This window comes from Pristiophorus japonicus, chromosome 15 (assembly GCF_044704955.1).
Source record: "Pristiophorus japonicus isolate sPriJap1 chromosome 15, sPriJap1.hap1, whole genome shotgun sequence".
NCBI classification, from domain to species: domain Eukaryota; kingdom Metazoa; phylum Chordata; class Chondrichthyes; family Pristiophoridae; genus Pristiophorus; species Pristiophorus japonicus.
Genome location: NC_091991.1, coordinates 137,609,808 through 137,628,112, shown reverse-complemented (window position 1 = coordinate 137,628,112; position 18,305 = coordinate 137,609,808). Strand labels below are relative to the sequence as shown.

Below are 18,305 nucleotides of genomic sequence, written 5' to 3'. Positions count from 1 at the left end.
TTTTCCCCAATTTGGGGCTTTTATTCCTGGTCTAGCCTTGTCCTTATCCATAACTACCTTGAATCTGACTGAATTATGGTCACTGGCACCCAAGTGCTCTCCCACGGATACCCCTTCCACCAGCCCAGCTTCATTCCCCAAAACTAAATCCAGAACCGCCCCCTCCCGTGTTGGGCTTGTTACATACTGACTAAAAAAGTTCTCTTGACAATGAATCTGTTCACGTCTGTTTAAAACAAAAAAACTTTAGTCTAGAGAATGTGTAAGTAAATTGAATACATTTATAAAAAATGTGGCCTACCAGCTCAATTCTGGCCTACAATAATTTGTACATTATACAGACATTGACTTCCTCTTCGAAGACAAATGAACTCATATGGCCTGAGTTCAAGGAAATGTGGGATATAGCAAATTCAAGAAAGTTCCACCTCCACTTGTGGTGACATGCCCTTTGTAAGAATACCATTTAGAGCTTGGAAGTGTCTTGTTCAGTTATCGGCCTAAAAATCAGGCATTAGGCACTTTGCATATGCAAAAAAGAGCCTAACGCCTGCTTGAGGTCCCCGCTGCAAGATTGGTTTGCCCCGAGGAAGTCAGCACAATCTTCAGCTGCACCCAGGAAATAAACCCTACACACCGCTTTCCAACAAAAAAAAGTTACTTACCTCAATGTGGAGCGGGAGCAGGATTGCTTCATGAGACCACACATTAAACCACCCTCCCGATCTCCCATCCCCCGAGATCACCGACCCTCAAGTCCCTATCCAGCAGGCTCCTACCCGCACTGCAGCGTTAGCAGCGACCTCATCTTCTTCCACTCACCATCTTGGGCACGTACCGGAGCACCGTTCTAATATCTGGGGTTCCTTGGACCTGTCCATTTGTGCGCGGGTCAAGGACCCAAAATGGGCACTCCTGAATTTCTAGGACAGAAGTGGTGAAGCAGAGCCCATAGCAGAGCACATTATTTGTCCCATTTTTCAAAACGTTCTTGTATTGAAAACTTTGTTCAATATTCCAATAGACAAAAGTTAAAAAAATTCTGGTCCAGGATAGTCCCATAGCCTACTTACTGTACGAACTTCCGAATTCAAACAGTTTGCTGGAGGCTTTGTATTTTTAAACTGAAATTTTACTTATAGAAATAAAATACAATGTGAACCATTTAAGTAATAAATCATATTTACATGATCAAAAAAAGTTTAAAAGTTGTTGACCCCAGCCATCATTATGTCTCCTCGTGTGAATGTAGATACACCGGTTTGGCAATTTTCCTCAGCCTCTCTTGCATTTTAAACTTGCGTCCCTTTTTATCAGCAAGTCCCATAGGAGGTAAATGTATCTGTAAATAATGTGGAACAAGTTTATGGAGATGAAGCTATTTCAAAAAATAGCATTGTAATAACATTCACATTTTACCAGTTTTCTGTACCATGCAGATTAATCTTTTTTAATCCAGTTTTTTGACTGATATATCCTGTATATAATAGCACATAACCTCTTTTGAAATTGAGAAATAAGAGTAAGTTCAGTGCTCCCAAGGGAACCTCAAGCAACAGGAACAAAGGTCAGAGAATTGGTGCTACAGTGTTATAGCCCATCTCTGACCTGCAATCCCATAAAATGCAGCTCCCTCTGGGAGTGCGGGATCACCAAATTTAACCAACAATGTATTCCAATTTCTATAGTTTTCCCCAACCCTGCAGTTTTTTTAAATGTTATTAATTTATGCTTTTTAATTCCTAGTTACTCATTATTGCACTAGCACTAGCCTGAATGGGGAGATATGGCTGCAGACTCCAGTGTTTAATTACAATTCTTTTCCAAATTTTCCAGCAAATGTAAGCACTTTGGGGTAGTGTGCTGACGTGGATTGAGAACTGGTTGGCAGACAGGAAGCAAAGAGTAGGAATAAAATGGGTACTTTTCAGAATGGCAGGCAGTGACTAGTGGGGTACCGCAAGATTCTGTGCTGGGGCCCCAGCTGTTTACATTGTACATTAATGATTTAGATGAGGGGATTAAATGTAGTATCTCCAAATTTGCGGATGACACTAAGTTGGGTGGCAGTGTGAGCTGCTAGGAGGATGCTATGAGGCTGCAGAGTGACTTGGATAGGTTAGGTGAGTGGGCAAATGCATGGCAGATGGAAGTATAATGTGGATAAATGTGAGGTTATCCACTTTGGTGGTAAAAACAGAGAGACAGACAATTATCTGAATGGTGACAGATTAGGAAAAGAGGAGCTGCAACGAGACCTGGGTGTCATGGTACATCAGTCATTGAAAGTTGGCATGCAGGTACAGCAGGCGGTTAAGAAAGCAAATGGCATGTTGGCCTTCATAGCGAGAGGATTTGAGTAGAGGGGCAGGGAGGTGTTACTTCAGTTGTACAGGGCCTTGGTGAGGCCACACCTGGAGTAGTGTGTACAGTTTTGGTCTCCGAATTTGAGGAAGGACATTCTTGCTATTGAGGGAGTGCAGCGAAGGTTCACTAGACTGATTCGCGGGATGGCGGGACTGACATATCAAGAAAGACTGGATCAACTGGGCTTGTATTCACTGAAGTTCAGAAGACTGAGAGGGGATCTCATAGAAACTTTAAAAATTCTGATGGGTTTAGACAGGTTAAATGCAGGAAGAATGTTCCCAATGTTAGGGGAAGTCCAGAACCAGGGGTCACAGTCTAAGGATAAAGGGTAAGCCATTTAGGACCGAGATGAGGAGAAACTTCTTCACCCAGAGAGTGGTGAACCTGTGGAATTCTCTACCACAGAAAGTTGTTGAGGCCAATTCACTAAATATATTCAAAAAGGAGTTAGATGTTATCTTTACTACTAGGGGGATGAAGGGGTATGGCGAGAAAGCAGGAATGGGGTACTGAAGTTGCATGTTCAGCCATGAACTCATTGAATGGCGGTGCAGGCTCGAAGGGCCGAATGGCCTACTCCTGCAACTATTTTCTATGTTTCTATGTTTAACACAATTGTCCTTCACATAACCCATCCTCATGGGCGATCCCTCGAACGAGGATGACTTGCTTCCACGAGTTCACAGGTGTTTTGATGAAGGACCCGATGTTCCAGTCCTGAACTCCAATTGAGGGGGTGGAAGATGCCTGTGCATTAATTTATTTTAACGTCTGGTGACCGTTGCACACCAGCCACCACATGGGCTTGACAGAGCTAGGTCTTAGTCCAGTGGCAAGGATTAACCAAGACGACTGGAGACCGGCTCTGCTGCACGGACCTAGCATGCACACATATCGCAGTGTGGGCTGGCCCGTGCTGCCCCTGGGCCCACGGCTCTTCTGAGCCCCGTACCCTCATCTGTCGCACCTCCGCCACAATCTCTCGCCGCTCCTCTGCCATAAACATTCACTGCATCTCGCCATAACAGCATGGCTGTAAAACAACAAACCTAATTAACAGAATTTCTCTGCTGGGAACTAACCTATGAAACAAAGGTGTGAAATATACACTTTAGCCATGATTCTTAAATGAATACTTTGCATCCGTTTTCACAAAAGGGAGGGACGATGCAGATTTTGCAATGGGGAAGAGTGTGAAATATTAGACGAGATAAGTATTAAGGGGCCTAGCAGCTTTGAAAGTGGATAAATCCCTAGGCCCAGATGAAATGTGTCCCAGGCTGTTAAGAGAAGCAAAAGAGAAAATAGTAGAGGCTCTGACCATCATTTTACCGTCCTCTCTGGCTACAGGTGTGACACTGGAGGACTGCTAATGTACCTTTGTTTAAAAAGGGAGAAAGGGATAGACTGATTAATTACAGGCCAGTCAGCCTAACCTCAGTGGTGGGAAAATTATTGGAAAAAATCCTGAGGGACAGGATAAATCTTCATTTGGAAAGACAATCAAGGACAGTCAGCATGGATTTGTTAAGGGAAGGTCATGTCTAACTAACTTGATTGAATTTTTCGAGGAGGTAACCAGGATCGATGAGGGCCATGAGAGTATGATGTAGTGTATATGGATTTTAGCAAAGCTTTTGATATGGTCCCACATGGCAGACTGATCACGAAAATAAAAGCCAATGGGATCCAGGGAAAAGTGACAAGCTGGATCCAAGCTGGCTCAGAAGCAGGAAGCAAAGGGTAATGGTTGATGTGTGTTTTTGTGTCTAGAAGGCTGTATCCAGTGGAGTTCCGCAGGATTCAGTGCTGGGACCCTTGCTTTTTGTGGTACATATCAATAACTTGGACTTGAATGTTGGGGGGTATGATTAAGAAGTTTGCAGACGACACTAAAATAGGCTGTGTGGTTGATAATGAAGAAGAAAGCTGCGGATTGCAGGAATATATCAATGTACTGGTCAGGTGGGTGGAACAGTGGCAAATGGAATTCAATCCGAATAAGTATATGGTAATGCATTTGGGGAGGTTTAATAAGGCAAGGGAATACACATTAAATGGTACGACACTGAAAAGCGTAGAGGAACAACGGGACCTTGGATTACAGGACCACAGATCCCTAAAGGTAGCTGGCCAAGTAGATAAGGTGGTTAAGGCGGCATATGGAATACTTGCCTTTCTTAGTCAAGGCATGGAATACAAGAGCAAGGAGGTTATGCTTGAACTGTATATCATCATCATAGGCAGTCCCTCGAAATCGAGGAAGACTTGCTTCCACTCTAAAAGTGAGTTCTTAGGTGACTGAACAGTCCAATTCAGGAATTACAGCCTCTGTGGAACAGACAGTCGTTGAAGGAAAGGGTGGGTGGGGAGTCTGGTTTGCCGCATGCTCCTTCCGCTGCCTGCGCTTGCATTCTGCATGCTCTTGGTGACGAGACTCGAGGTGCTCAGCGCCCTCCCGAATGTTCTTCCTCCACTTAGGGCGGTCTTTGGCCATGGACTCCCAGATGTCGGTGGGGATGTTGCATTTTATCAAGGAGGCTTTGAGGGTGTCCTTGAAATGTTTCTTCTGCCCACCTGGGGCTCGCTTGCCGTGTAGGAGTTCCAAGTAGAGCGCTTGCTTTGGAAGTCTTGTGTCAGGCATGTGAACAATGTGGCAATGTGACCCGCCCAACGGAGCTGGTCGAGCGTGGTCAGTGCTTCGATGCTGGGGATGTTGGCCTGATCGAGGACACTAACATTGGTGCTGTATAAAACACTGGTTAGGCCAGAATGTGCAGTTCTGATCACCACATTACAGGAAAGATGTGATTGCACTGGAAAGGGTACAGAGGAGATTTACAAGAATGTTGCCTGGACTGGAGAATTTTGGCTATGAAGAAAGATTGCAAATGCTGGGTCTGTTTTCTTTGTGGTAGGGGATTCTATTTTAAGGGGAATAGATAGGCGTTTCTGCGGCCGCAATCAGACTCCAGGGTGGTATGTTGCCTCCCTGGTGCAAGGGTCAAGGATGTCTCGGAGTGGCTGCAGGGCATTCTGGAGGGGAAGGGTGAACAGCCAGTTGTCGTGGTGCATATAGGTAAAAAATGGGATGAAGTCCTACAGGCTGAATTTAGGGAGCTAGAAGTTAAATTAAAAAGAACCTCAAAGGCAGTAGTCTCAGGATTGCTACCAGTGCCAAATGCTCGTCAGAGTAGAAATAGCAGGATAGTTAAGATGAATACGTGGCTTGAGGAAGGGTGCAAGAGGGAGGGATTCAAATTCCTGGGACACTGGAACCGGTTCTGGGGGAGGTGGAACCAGTACAAACCGGATGGTCTGCACCTGGGCAGGACCGGAACCGATGTCCTGAGGAAGTGTTTGCTAGTGCTGTTGGGCAGGGTTTAAACTAATATGGCAGGGGGATGGGAATCTATGCAGGGAGTCAGAGGGAAGTAAAATGGGGGCAGAAGCAAAAGGTAGAAAGGAGATCAATAAAAATGGAGGGCAGAGAAATCAAAGGCAAAAGTCAAAAAGGGCCACATTACAACATAATTCTAAAAGGACAAAGAGTGTTAAAAAAAACAAGCCTGAAGGCTCAATGCAAGGAGCATTCGTAATAAGGTGGATGAATTAACTGCGCAGATAGCTGTTAATGGATATGATGTAATTGGGATTATGGAGACATGGCTTCAGGGTGACCAAGGCTGGGAACTCAACATCCAGGGGTATTCAATATTCAGGAAGGATAGACAGAAAGGAAAAGGAGGTGGAGTAGCGTTGCTGGTTATAGAGGAGATTAATGCAATAGTAAGGAAGAACATTAGCTTGGATGATGTAGAATCTGTATGGGTAGAGCTGTGGAACACCAAAGAGCAGAAAATGCTAGTGAGAGTTGTGTACAGACCACCAGACAATAATAGTGAGGTTGGAGATGGCATCAAGCAGGAAATTAGGGATGCGTGCAATAAAGGTATAGCAGTTATCATGGGTGATTTTAATCTACATATAGATTGGGCTAACCAAACTGGTAGCAATACGGTAGAGGAGGATTTCCTGGAGTCTATAAGGGATGGTTTTCTAGACCAATATGTTAAGGAACCAACTAGAGAGCTGGCCATCCTAGACTGGGTGTTGTGTAATGAGAGAGGATTAATTAGCAATCTTGTTGTGCGAGACCCCTTGGGGAAGAGTGACCATAATATGGTAGAATTCTTCATTAAGTCAGAGACTAGGGTCCTGAACTTAAAGAAAGGTAACTTCGATGGTATGAGACGTGAATTGGCTAGGATAGATTGGCCTTAAAGATAGAATTCTACTTAAAGGGTTGACGGTGGATAGGCAATGGCAGACATTTAAAGGTCACATAGATGAACTTCAGCAATTGTACATCCCTGTCTGGCGTAAAAATAAAACAGGGAAGGTGGCTCAACCGTGGCTAACAAAGGAAATTAGGGATAGTGTTAAATCCAAGGAAGAGGCATATAAATTGGCCAGAAAAAGCAGCAAACATGAGGACTGGGAGAAATTTAGAATTCGGCAGAGGAGGACAAAGAGTTTAATTAGGAGGGGGAAAAGAGAGTATGAGAGTAAACTTGCAGGGAACATAAAAACTGACTGCAAAAGTTTCTATAGATATGTGAAGAGAAAAAGATTAGTGAAGACAAATGTAGGTCCCTTGCAGTAAGAATCAGGTAAATGGGGAATAAAGAAATGGCAGACCAATTGAACAAATACTTTGGTTCTGTCTTCACGAAGGAAGGCACAAATAACCTTCCGGAAATACTAGGGGACCGAGGGTCTAGCGAGAAGGAGGAACTGAAAGAAATCCTTATTAGTCAGGAAATTGTGTTAAGGAAATTGATGGGATTGAAGGCTGATAAATCCCCAGGACCGGATAGTCTGCATCCCAGAGTACTTAAGGAAGTGGCCTCAGAAATAGTGGATGCATTGGTGGCTATTTTCCAACATTCTATAGACTCCGGATCAATTCTTATGGATTGGAGAGTAGCTAATGTAACCCCACTTTTAAAAAAAGGAGAGATAAAACAGAATAATAGACCGGTTAGCCTGACATCGGTAGTGGGGAAAATGTTGGAATCAATTATTAAAGATGTAATAGTAGCACATTTGGAAAGCAGTGACAGGATCAGTCCAAGTCAGCATGGATTTATGAAAGGGAAATCATGCTCGACAAATCTTCTAGAATTTTTTGAGGATTTAACTAGTAGAGTGGACAAGAGAGAATCAGTGGATGTGGTGTATTTGGACTTTCAACAGGCTTTTGATAAGGTCCCACACAAGAGATTAGTGTGCAAAATAAAGCACATGGTATTGGGGGTAATGTATTGACGTGGATAGAGAACTGATTGGCAGACAGGAAGCAAAGAGTAGGAATAAACGGGTCCTTTTCAGAATGCCAGGCAGTGACTAGTGAGGTACCGCAAGGTTCAGTGCTGGGACCCCAGCTATTTACAAGATACATTAATGGATTTAGATGAAGGTATTGAAAGTAATATCTCCAAGTTTGCAGATGACACTAAGCTGGGTGGCAGTGTGAGCTGTGAGGAGGATGCTAAGAGGTTATAGGATGACTTGGACAGGTTAGGTGAGCAGGCAAATGCATGGCAGATGCAGTATAATGCAGATAAATGTGAGGTTATCCACTTTGGTGGCAAAAACAGGAAGGCAGAATATTATCTGAATGGTGACAGATTCGGAAAAGGGGAGGTGCAACGAGACCTACATCAGTCATTGAAAGTTGGCATGCAGGTACATCAGGCGGTGAAGATGGCAAACGGCATGTTGGCCTTCATATCAAGAGGAATTGAGTATAGGAGCAGGGAGGTCTTACTGCAGTTGTACAGGGCCTTGGTGAGGCCACACCTTGAATACTGTGTACAGTTTTGGTCTCCTAGTCTGAGGAAGGAGATTCTTGCTATTGAGGGAGTGCAGCGAAGGTTCACCAGACTGATTCCCAGGATGGCAGGACTGACATATGAAGAAAGACTGGATCGACTAGGCTTATATTCACTGAAATTTAGAAGAATGAGAGGGGATCTCATAGAAACACATAAAATTCTGACGGGATTGGACAGGTTCGATGCAGGAAGAATGTTCCCGATGTTGGGGAAGTCCAGAACCAGGGGTCACAGATTAAGGATAAGGGGTAAGCCATTTAGGACTGAGATGAGGAAAAACTTCTTCACTCAGAGAATTGTGAACCTGTGGAATTCTCTACCACAGAAAGTTGTTGAGTCCAGTTCATTGGATATATTCAAGAGGGAGTTAGATGTGGCCCTTATGGCTAAGGGGATCAGGGGGTATGGAGAGAAGGCAGGAGTGGGGTACTGAAGTTGCATGATCAGCCATGATCATATTGAATGGTGGTGCAGGCTCGAAGGGCCGAATGGCCTACTCCTGCACCTATTTCCTATGTTTCTATGGAACAGAGGAAGCTAAGGGGAGGCCTGACTGAGGTGTATAAAATTATGAGGGGCCTGGATAGACTAGATAGGAAGGACCTGTTTCCCTTGGCAGAGGGGTCAGCAATCAGGGGGCATAGATTTAAAGTAATTGGGGGGAGGTTTAGAGGAGATAGGAGGGAAAATTTCTTCACCCAGAGATTGGTGGGGCTCTGGAACTCACTGCCTGAAAGGGTGGTAGAGGCAAAAACCCTCACCACATTAAAAAAAAATACTTGGATGGGCTACGGACCAAGAACTGGAAAGTGTGATTAGGCTGGGTAGCTCTTTGTTGGCCGACGTGAACACGATGGGCTGAAATGGCCTCCTTCCGTGTTGTACATTTCTATGATTCTATGATTACTATCGGCATTTAGGGCCACATTTCGCAATTATTAGGATAAGTGATTTGTTGTGGCAAGTGTTTTGTCACTGCCTTGGAGATATTTTATGCAAACTTGTACATGAAAAGCAAATTGTACTACATGGGGTTAAGTATAGAGATTTTCAGGATGTTGCTTTAATTGTTGTACATTATATACATGGTAAACACATTGCAATACCATTTTACCCGTATCATTATTTCTTCTAGCTGATTTTGCTATTTTAAAAAAATGAATAAATTAAGCAGTGAGAAATTTTAAACGAAAGGTACTTGGAATGCGTGGTTGTAAATCTGTATTGTTGAGTCCACATTTGTGTGTGTTACAAAGCAGCCAAAGTATAAATTTATAAGACAGAGTGTAATTAAGCACCTAGAACACACATCAGAGTGTCAGTTGATACCATTATGTCAGCCAATGAGCTGGAGGCAGGGCAGAACTTATAGCAGGACTCAAACATAGTCTATTTACTCAGCAAATTGCAAAGCAAAGTCTATTTACTCAACAACAGAGGCTATTTAATCAGTGCACTGCAGCAAGCAGTCTACAGAGTCTAGTTAGTTTCCACAAAATACAGCAAAATATGAGAGAAATTACAGCAATTTCTCCTGATAAAAACAGGGTGATTTCTCCAGAAAATTGCAGCGTGGAGAATAGTTACATACAAAATAAGTGCGTAAAATCAATCCCAGTCACTTCCAGTGATTGACGGGGCAATTAGCCAAATCATCTCCATAGGAATAGTGGTGTCATATATGCAGCAACACATATAGGCGGTGTACCTTGCTTCTTGCTTTAAGTTGTCTGTAATTTAGTTTGGAGCTTGACATCATTAGAACTCTTCTGATGTGCTATTTCTTTACATTTGCCTTGCACCTATTCACTTACTAATATTAAGTATGATGCCAAGCAGTCTCTTATGTCAAATGAAGAATATTGAAGTTTGTCATGATCATTTTTGGAGGTAAAGACAGATTACTGAATAAACTGGACATTTCACCTTACTTGGTCTTCAGATGCATTTGGTCTAAAGAAATGAGCAGGAATGCTTCCAAAGTTACTAATAATTTCAAAAACCATGTGAAACATTCTTTTAGATCTTGTTTTTGCACCCATTGTTTAACTTTGCTCTTTTTTCCCTCTTGCTCTGTTTTTCTTTGCCTGCAAAACGCTTCAATGTTTTTTTGTATGTGAGGAGTGGTACTGAAACACAAAGTTGTTGGATTCCACTTTTCAGGGTCCAGAAGAAGTCAATATGACCAAAATGATATTGACCATGTTTTTACACTGTACAGTATAATCAAAAACACAACACCCCTGTAAAGTCCTACATTTTTTCCTCTGATTTAGTGTGCAGCTGTAGGTGTAAAATAAATGGACATGACTGCTGCCAATGAACCGGAAATAGCTGTGCATGTGCTGTTCCAGTGTTTATATTATTTGTTGTCGCTGGACTTTCCAAAATTAGGAATATTTCAGATTCAAGCATCTGCAGTATTTTGTTTTTGTATATATTTTTTTTAAATCTTGTTCATTTGTGTTTAATTTATTAATTGTGTGAATTATAGAATTTAATCAGGTATGAGCCACTTGTTTGGAACGGGATTGTGATCTGCTTCTGTGTTTCTAATCAGACATTTCTCCTAAAAGCTCCCATGTTGACAGCCCGGACAAGTGATAAAATAGGTTAATTGTTTTTAAATGGATAATGCGAGGTGAAGAGCAAAGAACCGTAATACCAGAGGTTGAAAAAGAACGAGAAGACTAGGTAATGGTGAGGTGATAGCAAGCTCGGCTTTTAAACACCTGTAGATTGTCGGAGGTAGGGAAGATTGAGGGAGGGAATGAGTTCCAGAAGCTTAAGGTCCCAGGAAAGTACAGATTAGTGCAGGAGAGATGATGCTAATTACTGAGCGCTTACAAATGGTTTTCTGCCAAGCTAGGGTGGTTGAGGGTTCTCGGCTGCAGAGCTATACAAGCCAGTACGTTCGTTGTCAGGAATCACTCCGTAAATGGATATAAATAATCCTTTTTTAAATTGTTTCAATGGAGTGCTCAATTGATAGAGTGGATCGCCTATGGTGTCACTCATGATAATTCAGGTTACAGTGTAACTTCATTATATGTTAGAAAGATCAGAGGTGTCAAGCAGAGGTGTAACTTAGAAAGCCTGATGGGCTTTTGGGGTAAAACTGTACCAGAATATGGTTAACACAGTGCCACTATACAGGCTCCAAGCAGATTCCCCCAGTTCTGCTATAACATAGCACTATGTGCACACAGAAGCTGAAACTCAGCAGCAAAGTTGTGAAAGGTGCTACATAAATGCAAGTTAATTTATTCATTTTTAATATTACGAAGGATTTTGAAAGTAAATAAGGAAAGATCAATGGGTGGGTGTAATTACAGGGTGAAAAGATAACAGGCAGATTCCATTATGAATATACACATAGAAATTTACAATGGAAAAAGTTGACAAACAGTGCGTCCAGATGAAAAAAAATTAAAATATTACTAACTGAGTTTCTGTGGTTTTGCACATGAAGAGTCAAGCTAAGTGCAGTCTATAGGTGAAATGGAGTAAGAGGGCAGGTGATAATTGAACCATTGTGCGCAGACATAATTCAGTCCTCATTTTAAGGTCATTATAGTTAAATAGCAAAATGTGTGGCAACTTGGTAAGCAGAGAACTTGAGTTGACTGGAGAATAGCAGTTTCTCTGCAATACAGGCTGAAAAGCCGAGAGATGTGAAACTGAGGTGCTTGACTGAAGAGTTTCAGTACAATGTGACAAGTTTACACAAACATTTTCTATTATAAATGTAGACACAGGAATTTATCAAGGGAAAAGTTAGCACACTGCTTGCAGATGCAAGATTAATATATTGGGTGATATATCCTTTGAATAGGGCCCAACCCAGCATTCGGCGCGGCGGCCCCGACCTGCAAGGACCATCAGCAGGTCGAAGCCTTCAAAAAAGCTTCAAGGTACAGCGCGTGCTGGAGAGCGACGGCTGTAAAGAGGGCAACTGGATTGGACGTCATGAAGGTCCAGGTTGCTGATTGGAGCTTGGGCAGGTACGGCGAGGTCGGTGCACAGGAGCGGTGAGTGATCGTGGAGCGACGTGATCAGGGCCCAGGAGAGGCGTGAGTTCGGGGTCCAGAAGAGGCGAGGGCCCAGGGGCAGCATGGGCCAGCACACACTGCAATATGTGGGTGCACTAGGTCCGTGCAGCAGAGCTGGTCTCCAGTCGTCTTAGTTAATCCTTGCCACGACCAAAACCTAGCTCTGTCAAGCCCATGTGGTGGCTGGTTTGCAACCACACGTTAAAAAAATCCACGCACAGGCATCTTCCACCCTTCAACATGTAGTTCGGGACTTGTAATATTCGGTCCTTCATTGAAACACCTATGAACTCATCTCTTTTTGGCGATGAGGGACCGCCTATGATGATGATAAATATTATATATACTGAGGCGGAGAGTGGGCCAGCATGTTCATTTCACCTCTGCAATGTGAACTGGAATCCTGTCCAGACTGATATTTTGTTCTAAATTGGCCCAAAATTTCAAGTTTAAATGTAGTTCCAATTTGTGTGGTATAAAAACTTGTCAACTAATATTATGACCGGAATTTTCCTCTTAAAAAAGGGTGGGTCTGGAGCATGGAGGCAGTTAAATTGTTAAAAATTGGGATTCCTGACCTGATCCCACCTCCAACCCACCTACCTCCGGTTTAAATATTATAATGAGGCTGGAAGCCGCTTTTGTAACCTCCGTTTTGAATTTAATGCACATGGGCAGGTTTCACACAATTTGTGAAACCCAACAGTTAAACCAAGGTGGGGACTGCTGCATACAGGAGGTAAGTGGCTTTATACCTACCTCCTGGATCCAGGGTCCCTGCCTAACCTGCCCCCCCCGCAATCGGAGAACCCTCATGAGACCTCCGATCACCTCTCCAGGCCTCCAATCCTCACCATGAGCCTTCCCCTCTCCCCCACCGATGATGCTGAGGCCGGCCACAATTCTCCGGTGGCCAGCCCTGATCCTCTCTCCCCCACCCCACTGATCCCAGGCCGACCCCCAGCCCATCCCCGATACCCCCCCCCCAATCTGTGATCCTCCCCTCCTGAGCCGCAGTTGATTTCCAATCACTCTCTACTACCCCCCCCCCCCCCCCCCCCCACCACCACACCACCCACCCCCAACGCCTCACTCACTCTCTGCATCTGCAAGCTTCTCAATCTGGTTGGCTGCGGGCAGGAATCCAAGGCCTCACATGCAAATCAAGTGCTGTCGTTAAAGTCAGCAGGGCCTGTGGGAAACCTGGCCTCCTGGGTTTCCCGCCCGCCTCGGAGGGCCTCCGCCCCCAACTCGCCTCCCTAGAAAAAATTCCGACCTATGTTTGTATTCCAGAATTGGATTTTAATTCACGCTTCTGAATTTGTGCTTCACCCAGAAGATGGTACGATTGCTTGCGGAGAATTTGGGGGGTGACGGGCGGGAGTTAATTGTGCTTGAAGCTGCAAACTGTCTGGATGTGATGTGATTACTGGACCAGATGGTCTTTTCCTGTCTTTTTTTGTTTATTCATACAGACTGCAAATTAATGTATTCTCTCTAGAATGTAAAATTGTGTTTTGATGCCAACATCCCTCACCAAAAGCTGAGTAAGTTAATTTGGCTCAACCACCCTTAAAGAACATGCAGTTGCTGCTCCCCCACCCGCCCCAGTTTTCGACTCCATTACCGTATTTGAAAGTCCACTCCATGTATTGATCACTCGGTGTGAAGAACAACATCCTGACATTGGTCCACATCCAAAATGCTAACTTGGCTCTTTTCTCCACTGATGCTGCCTGGTCTGCTGAGTATTTCCAGCATTTTCTGTTTACGTTTCTAAACTTTCCTTTTACTTGTTTGAACTATTGTCCCCAAGTCTTGGTTTATTTGAAGTATTGTTTCAGATTTACCTTTTCTAATTTATTTAGTAAAGCATTCATCTATGGTCACTACTCAAATCACTTCCTTTCAGGCTGAAGAGCCCAAATTTCTCCAGTCTTTCTTCATAACTCAGTTCCCTGATGCTAGTATGCAGTTTAATGCTTCTCCTCCAAACTATCTACCTGTCTAAGGCTCAAGAACTGAATTGATCTGGGAGTGATCTCAACTCTCCTGAGGACTGTATATATTTAGTTCTACTCATATTTAGAGTAACCAGGGGGAATTAGCAATGTAGCAAGAAAAACAACAGGAAAGGTTTTGATTCCACAAACAATCCCTTTAGTAGTTTGTTATGTATGCAACACCTTGTAACCAGCATTCTACTGCCACCAGAAGGTGCATCACAGTTGGAGTCCCAAGGGATCCCAGCATCCCTTGGGAGTACTGCATATAAGCAGGCCTCCCATACAGTGCCAGCACTCTGGAGTCAGAATAAAGAGACTAAGGTCACACTTACTCAGTCACATTACTTTATTTGAGACATAACAACTGGCGACGAGTAATAGATAATGAACCATCACGCGAAAATGCAGAGAACTGTTGGTATTCTGGATAAATTCTCAAAAGGTGACGATTGGGAAGCCTTCATGGAGCGACTCCACCAATACTTCGTGGTCAACGAGCTGGAAGGGAATGAGAAAACTGCCAAACAAAGGGCGATCCTCCTCACTGTCTGCAGGGCAACAACCTATGGCCTCATGAAGAATCTTCTTGCTCCGGTGAAACCAACAACCAAATCATATGAAGAACAGTGTACGCTGGTCCGGGAGTACCTAAATCTGAAGGAGAGCGTTCTGATGGCAAGGTATAGATTTTATACATGTCAACAGTCTGAAGGCCAGGAAGTGGCGAGCTATGTCGCCGAACTAAGGCGCCTTGCAGGACATTGCGAATTCGTTGGATTTCTGGAGCAAATGCTAAGAGACGTGTTTGTGCTTGGCATGAGGTTATTCTTCGCAAACTATTGACTGTTGAAACACCGAGCAAAGCCATAACGATAGCCCAGGCATTTATGACCACCAGTAATAACACCAACAAATTTTGCAGCATAAAGATGCATCAGCAAGTACTGTACACAAAGTAACATCGTTTTCAGGCAGGAATGCATATGGCAGAACATACACGCCTGCAGTTGCACGACCTCAGATGACTCAGAGTCCGCCATCAAGTGTGAATGCGAGGCAATTAACAACTTGTTGGGCTGCGGAGGTGATCATCGAGCCCATTAAAGCCGCTTCAAACACTATGCGTGCAAAGGCTGTGGAACAATGGGACACCTCCAGCGAATGTGCAGACGAGCTGCAAACCACCACGTTGCAGAGGAAGACCGATCCATGGAGGATCAAATTGAATTAGAGACTCAAACCGAGGAGGCAGAAGTGTACGGGGTACATACCTTCACCACGAAATGTCCACCGATCATGTTAAAAGTTGAACTGAACGGAATTCCAGTATCCATGGAATTGGACGGGTGCAAATCAGTCTATCATGAGCAAAAAGGCCTTCGAGAGGCTGTGGTGCAACAAGGCACAAGGGCCCAAGCTGAGCCCTATTCATACCAAGCTGAGAACTTACACTAAAGAGCTGATCCCTGTAATTGGCATTGTAGCAGTAAAAGTCTTCTATGATGGAGTGGTGCACGAACTACCACTATGGATTGTGCCAGGAGATGGCCCCACACTGTTTGGCAGAAGCTGGCTGGGAAAAATCCGCTGGAACTTGGACGACATCCGAGCGCTTTCGTCCATCGACGACGCCTCATGTGCCCAGGTTTTGAACAAGCTCCCGTTGTTGTTTGAGCCAGGCATCGGAAATTTCGCTGGGGCGAAGGTGCAGATCCACTTGGTTCCCAGTACACGACCCATCCACCATAAGGCACGTGCGGTGCCATACATGATGCGAGGAGAAAGTGGAGATCGAGCTGGACAGGCTGCAACAAGAGGGCATCATCATGCCGGTTGAGCTCAACGAGTGGGCCAGTCCGATTGTTCCGGTTCTCAAGGGCGATGGCACGGTCAGAATTTGTGGGGACTATAAAGTAACGATTAACCGTTTTTTACTGCAGGACTAGTACCCGCTACCCAAGGCAGATGACCTATTTGCGACGCTGGCAGGAGGGAAGACGTTCACCAAGTTGGACCTGACCTCGGCCTACATGACGCAAGAGCTGGCGGAATCGTCGAAAGGCCTCACCTGCACCAACACGTACAAAGGTCTGTTCATCTACAATAGACGCGCGTTTGGGATTCGATCGGCCAAGGCTATTTTTCAAAGGAACATGGAGAATCTGCTAAAGTCGGTTCCGCGCACCGTGGTTTTCCAGTATGACATATTGATTACAGGTTGGGACACCATCGAACACTTGCAGAACCTGGAAGAGGTTTTAAATCGGCTAGAGCATGTGGGACTCAGGTTGAAACGCTCGAAATGTGATTTCCTGGCGCCAGAGGTCGAGTTCTTGGGAAGAAGAATCGCGGCAGACGGCATCAGACCAACCGACGCCAAGACAGAGGCCATCAAGAACGCGCCGAGACCACAGAACGTGATGGAGCTGCGGTCGTTCCTGGGACTCCTCAATTTTGGTAATTTTCTACCTGGGTTAAGCACCATGCTAGAACCTCTACATGTGTTGCTACGCAAGGGAGATGACTGGGTATGGGGGAAATCACAGGAGACTGCTTTTGAGAAAGCCAGAAATCTGTTATGTTCCAACAAACTGCTTGTTCTGTATGACCCATGTAAACGTTTAGTGCTAGTTTACGATGCGTCTTCGTATGGGGTCGGGTGTGTGTTACAACAAGCAAACGAATCGTGAACATTGCAACCGGTCGCTTATGCGTCCACGAGTTTGTCCAAGGCCGAAGGGGCCAACACAGCATGATTGAAAAAGAAGCTCTGGCATGTGTTTACAGGGTGAAAAAGTGCACCAATATCTGTTTAGGCTTAAGTTCGAGTTAGAAACTGACCATAAGCAGCCACATAGCTATTCTCAGAGAGCAAAGGGATTAATACCAATGCCTCTGTTCGCATCCAAAGATGGGCACTCACGCTGTCTGCATATAACTATGTAATTTGCCACAGGCCAGGCACAGAGAACTGCGCTGATTCTCTCAGTTGGCAACCATTGCCCACCACCGGGGTGGAAATGGCATAGCCTGCAGACTTGCTCTTGGTGATGGATGCATTTGAAAATGAAAAGTCACCCTTTACAGCCCGCCAGATCAGGACCTAGACCTGCCAGGATCCTTTACTGTCCGTTGTAAAAAAAAAACTGTGTCCTCCATGGGAGCTGGTCCAGTGTCCCAGCAGAGATGCATGAAGAGTTCAAGCTGTTCCAGCGACGCAAAGACGAAATGTCCATACAGGCGAACTGTCTTTTGTGGGGTAATTGCGTGGCTTTGCCTAAGAAAGGCAGGGAAACGTTCATACGCGACCTACACAGTACGCACTCAGGCATAGTAATGATGAAAGCTACAGCCAGATCCAATGTGTGGTGGCCCTGCATCGACTCAGATTTGGAGTCTTGCGTGTGCCAATGCAACACTTGCTCTCAACTGAGCAATGCACCCAGGGAGGCACCGCTAAGTCTGTGGTCATGGTCCTCCAAACCGTGGTCTAGGATCCACGTCGACTTCGCTGGCCCGTTTCTAGGCAAAATGTTTTTGGTTGCTGTGGATGCTTATTCAAAATGGACTGTGTGTAATAATGTCTGTAAGCACGTCCACTGCCACCATCAAAAGCCTACGAGCCATGTTTGCTACGCACGGCCTGCCTGATGTCCTTGTCAGCGACAATGGGCCGTGCTTCATCAGCGCTGAATTCAAGGAATCCCTAAATGGGATCATCTGCCCCGTTCAAGCCCGCACCTAATGGCCAGGCAGAACGGGCAGTCCAAACCATCAAGCAAAGCTTGAAACGCGTGTCGGAAGGCTCCCTGCAGACCCGCCTGTCCCAAGTCCTGCTCAGCTACCGCACAAGACCCCACTCGCTCACCGGGGTTCCCCCTGCCAAACTGCTCATGAAAAGGGCACTCAAAAAAAGGCTCGCTCTAGTCCACCCTGATCTCCATGATCATGTTGAGGGCAGGCGACATCAATAAAGC

At 44.8% G+C, this 18,305-nt stretch overlaps 1 protein-coding gene across 3 annotated transcripts in view; it reads right to left on the bottom strand.

Moving 5' to 3' along the window:
- Positions 1 to 1,159: 1,159 nt before the first annotated feature.
- The window catches only part of lyrm1 (LYR motif containing 1), a 50,576-nt gene continuing 33,430 nt past the window's right edge, over positions 1,160 to 18,305 (bottom strand). For all 3 annotated transcript variants that reach the window (XM_070900960.1, XM_070900958.1, XM_070900959.1), the window contains exon 5: positions 1,160 to 1,342. In XM_070900960.1, the coding sequence (XP_070757061.1) occupies positions 1,229 to 1,342 (114 nt within the window). In that variant the 3' untranslated portion in view covers positions 1,160 to 1,228. The remainder of the gene's footprint in view (positions 1,343 to 18,305) is intronic.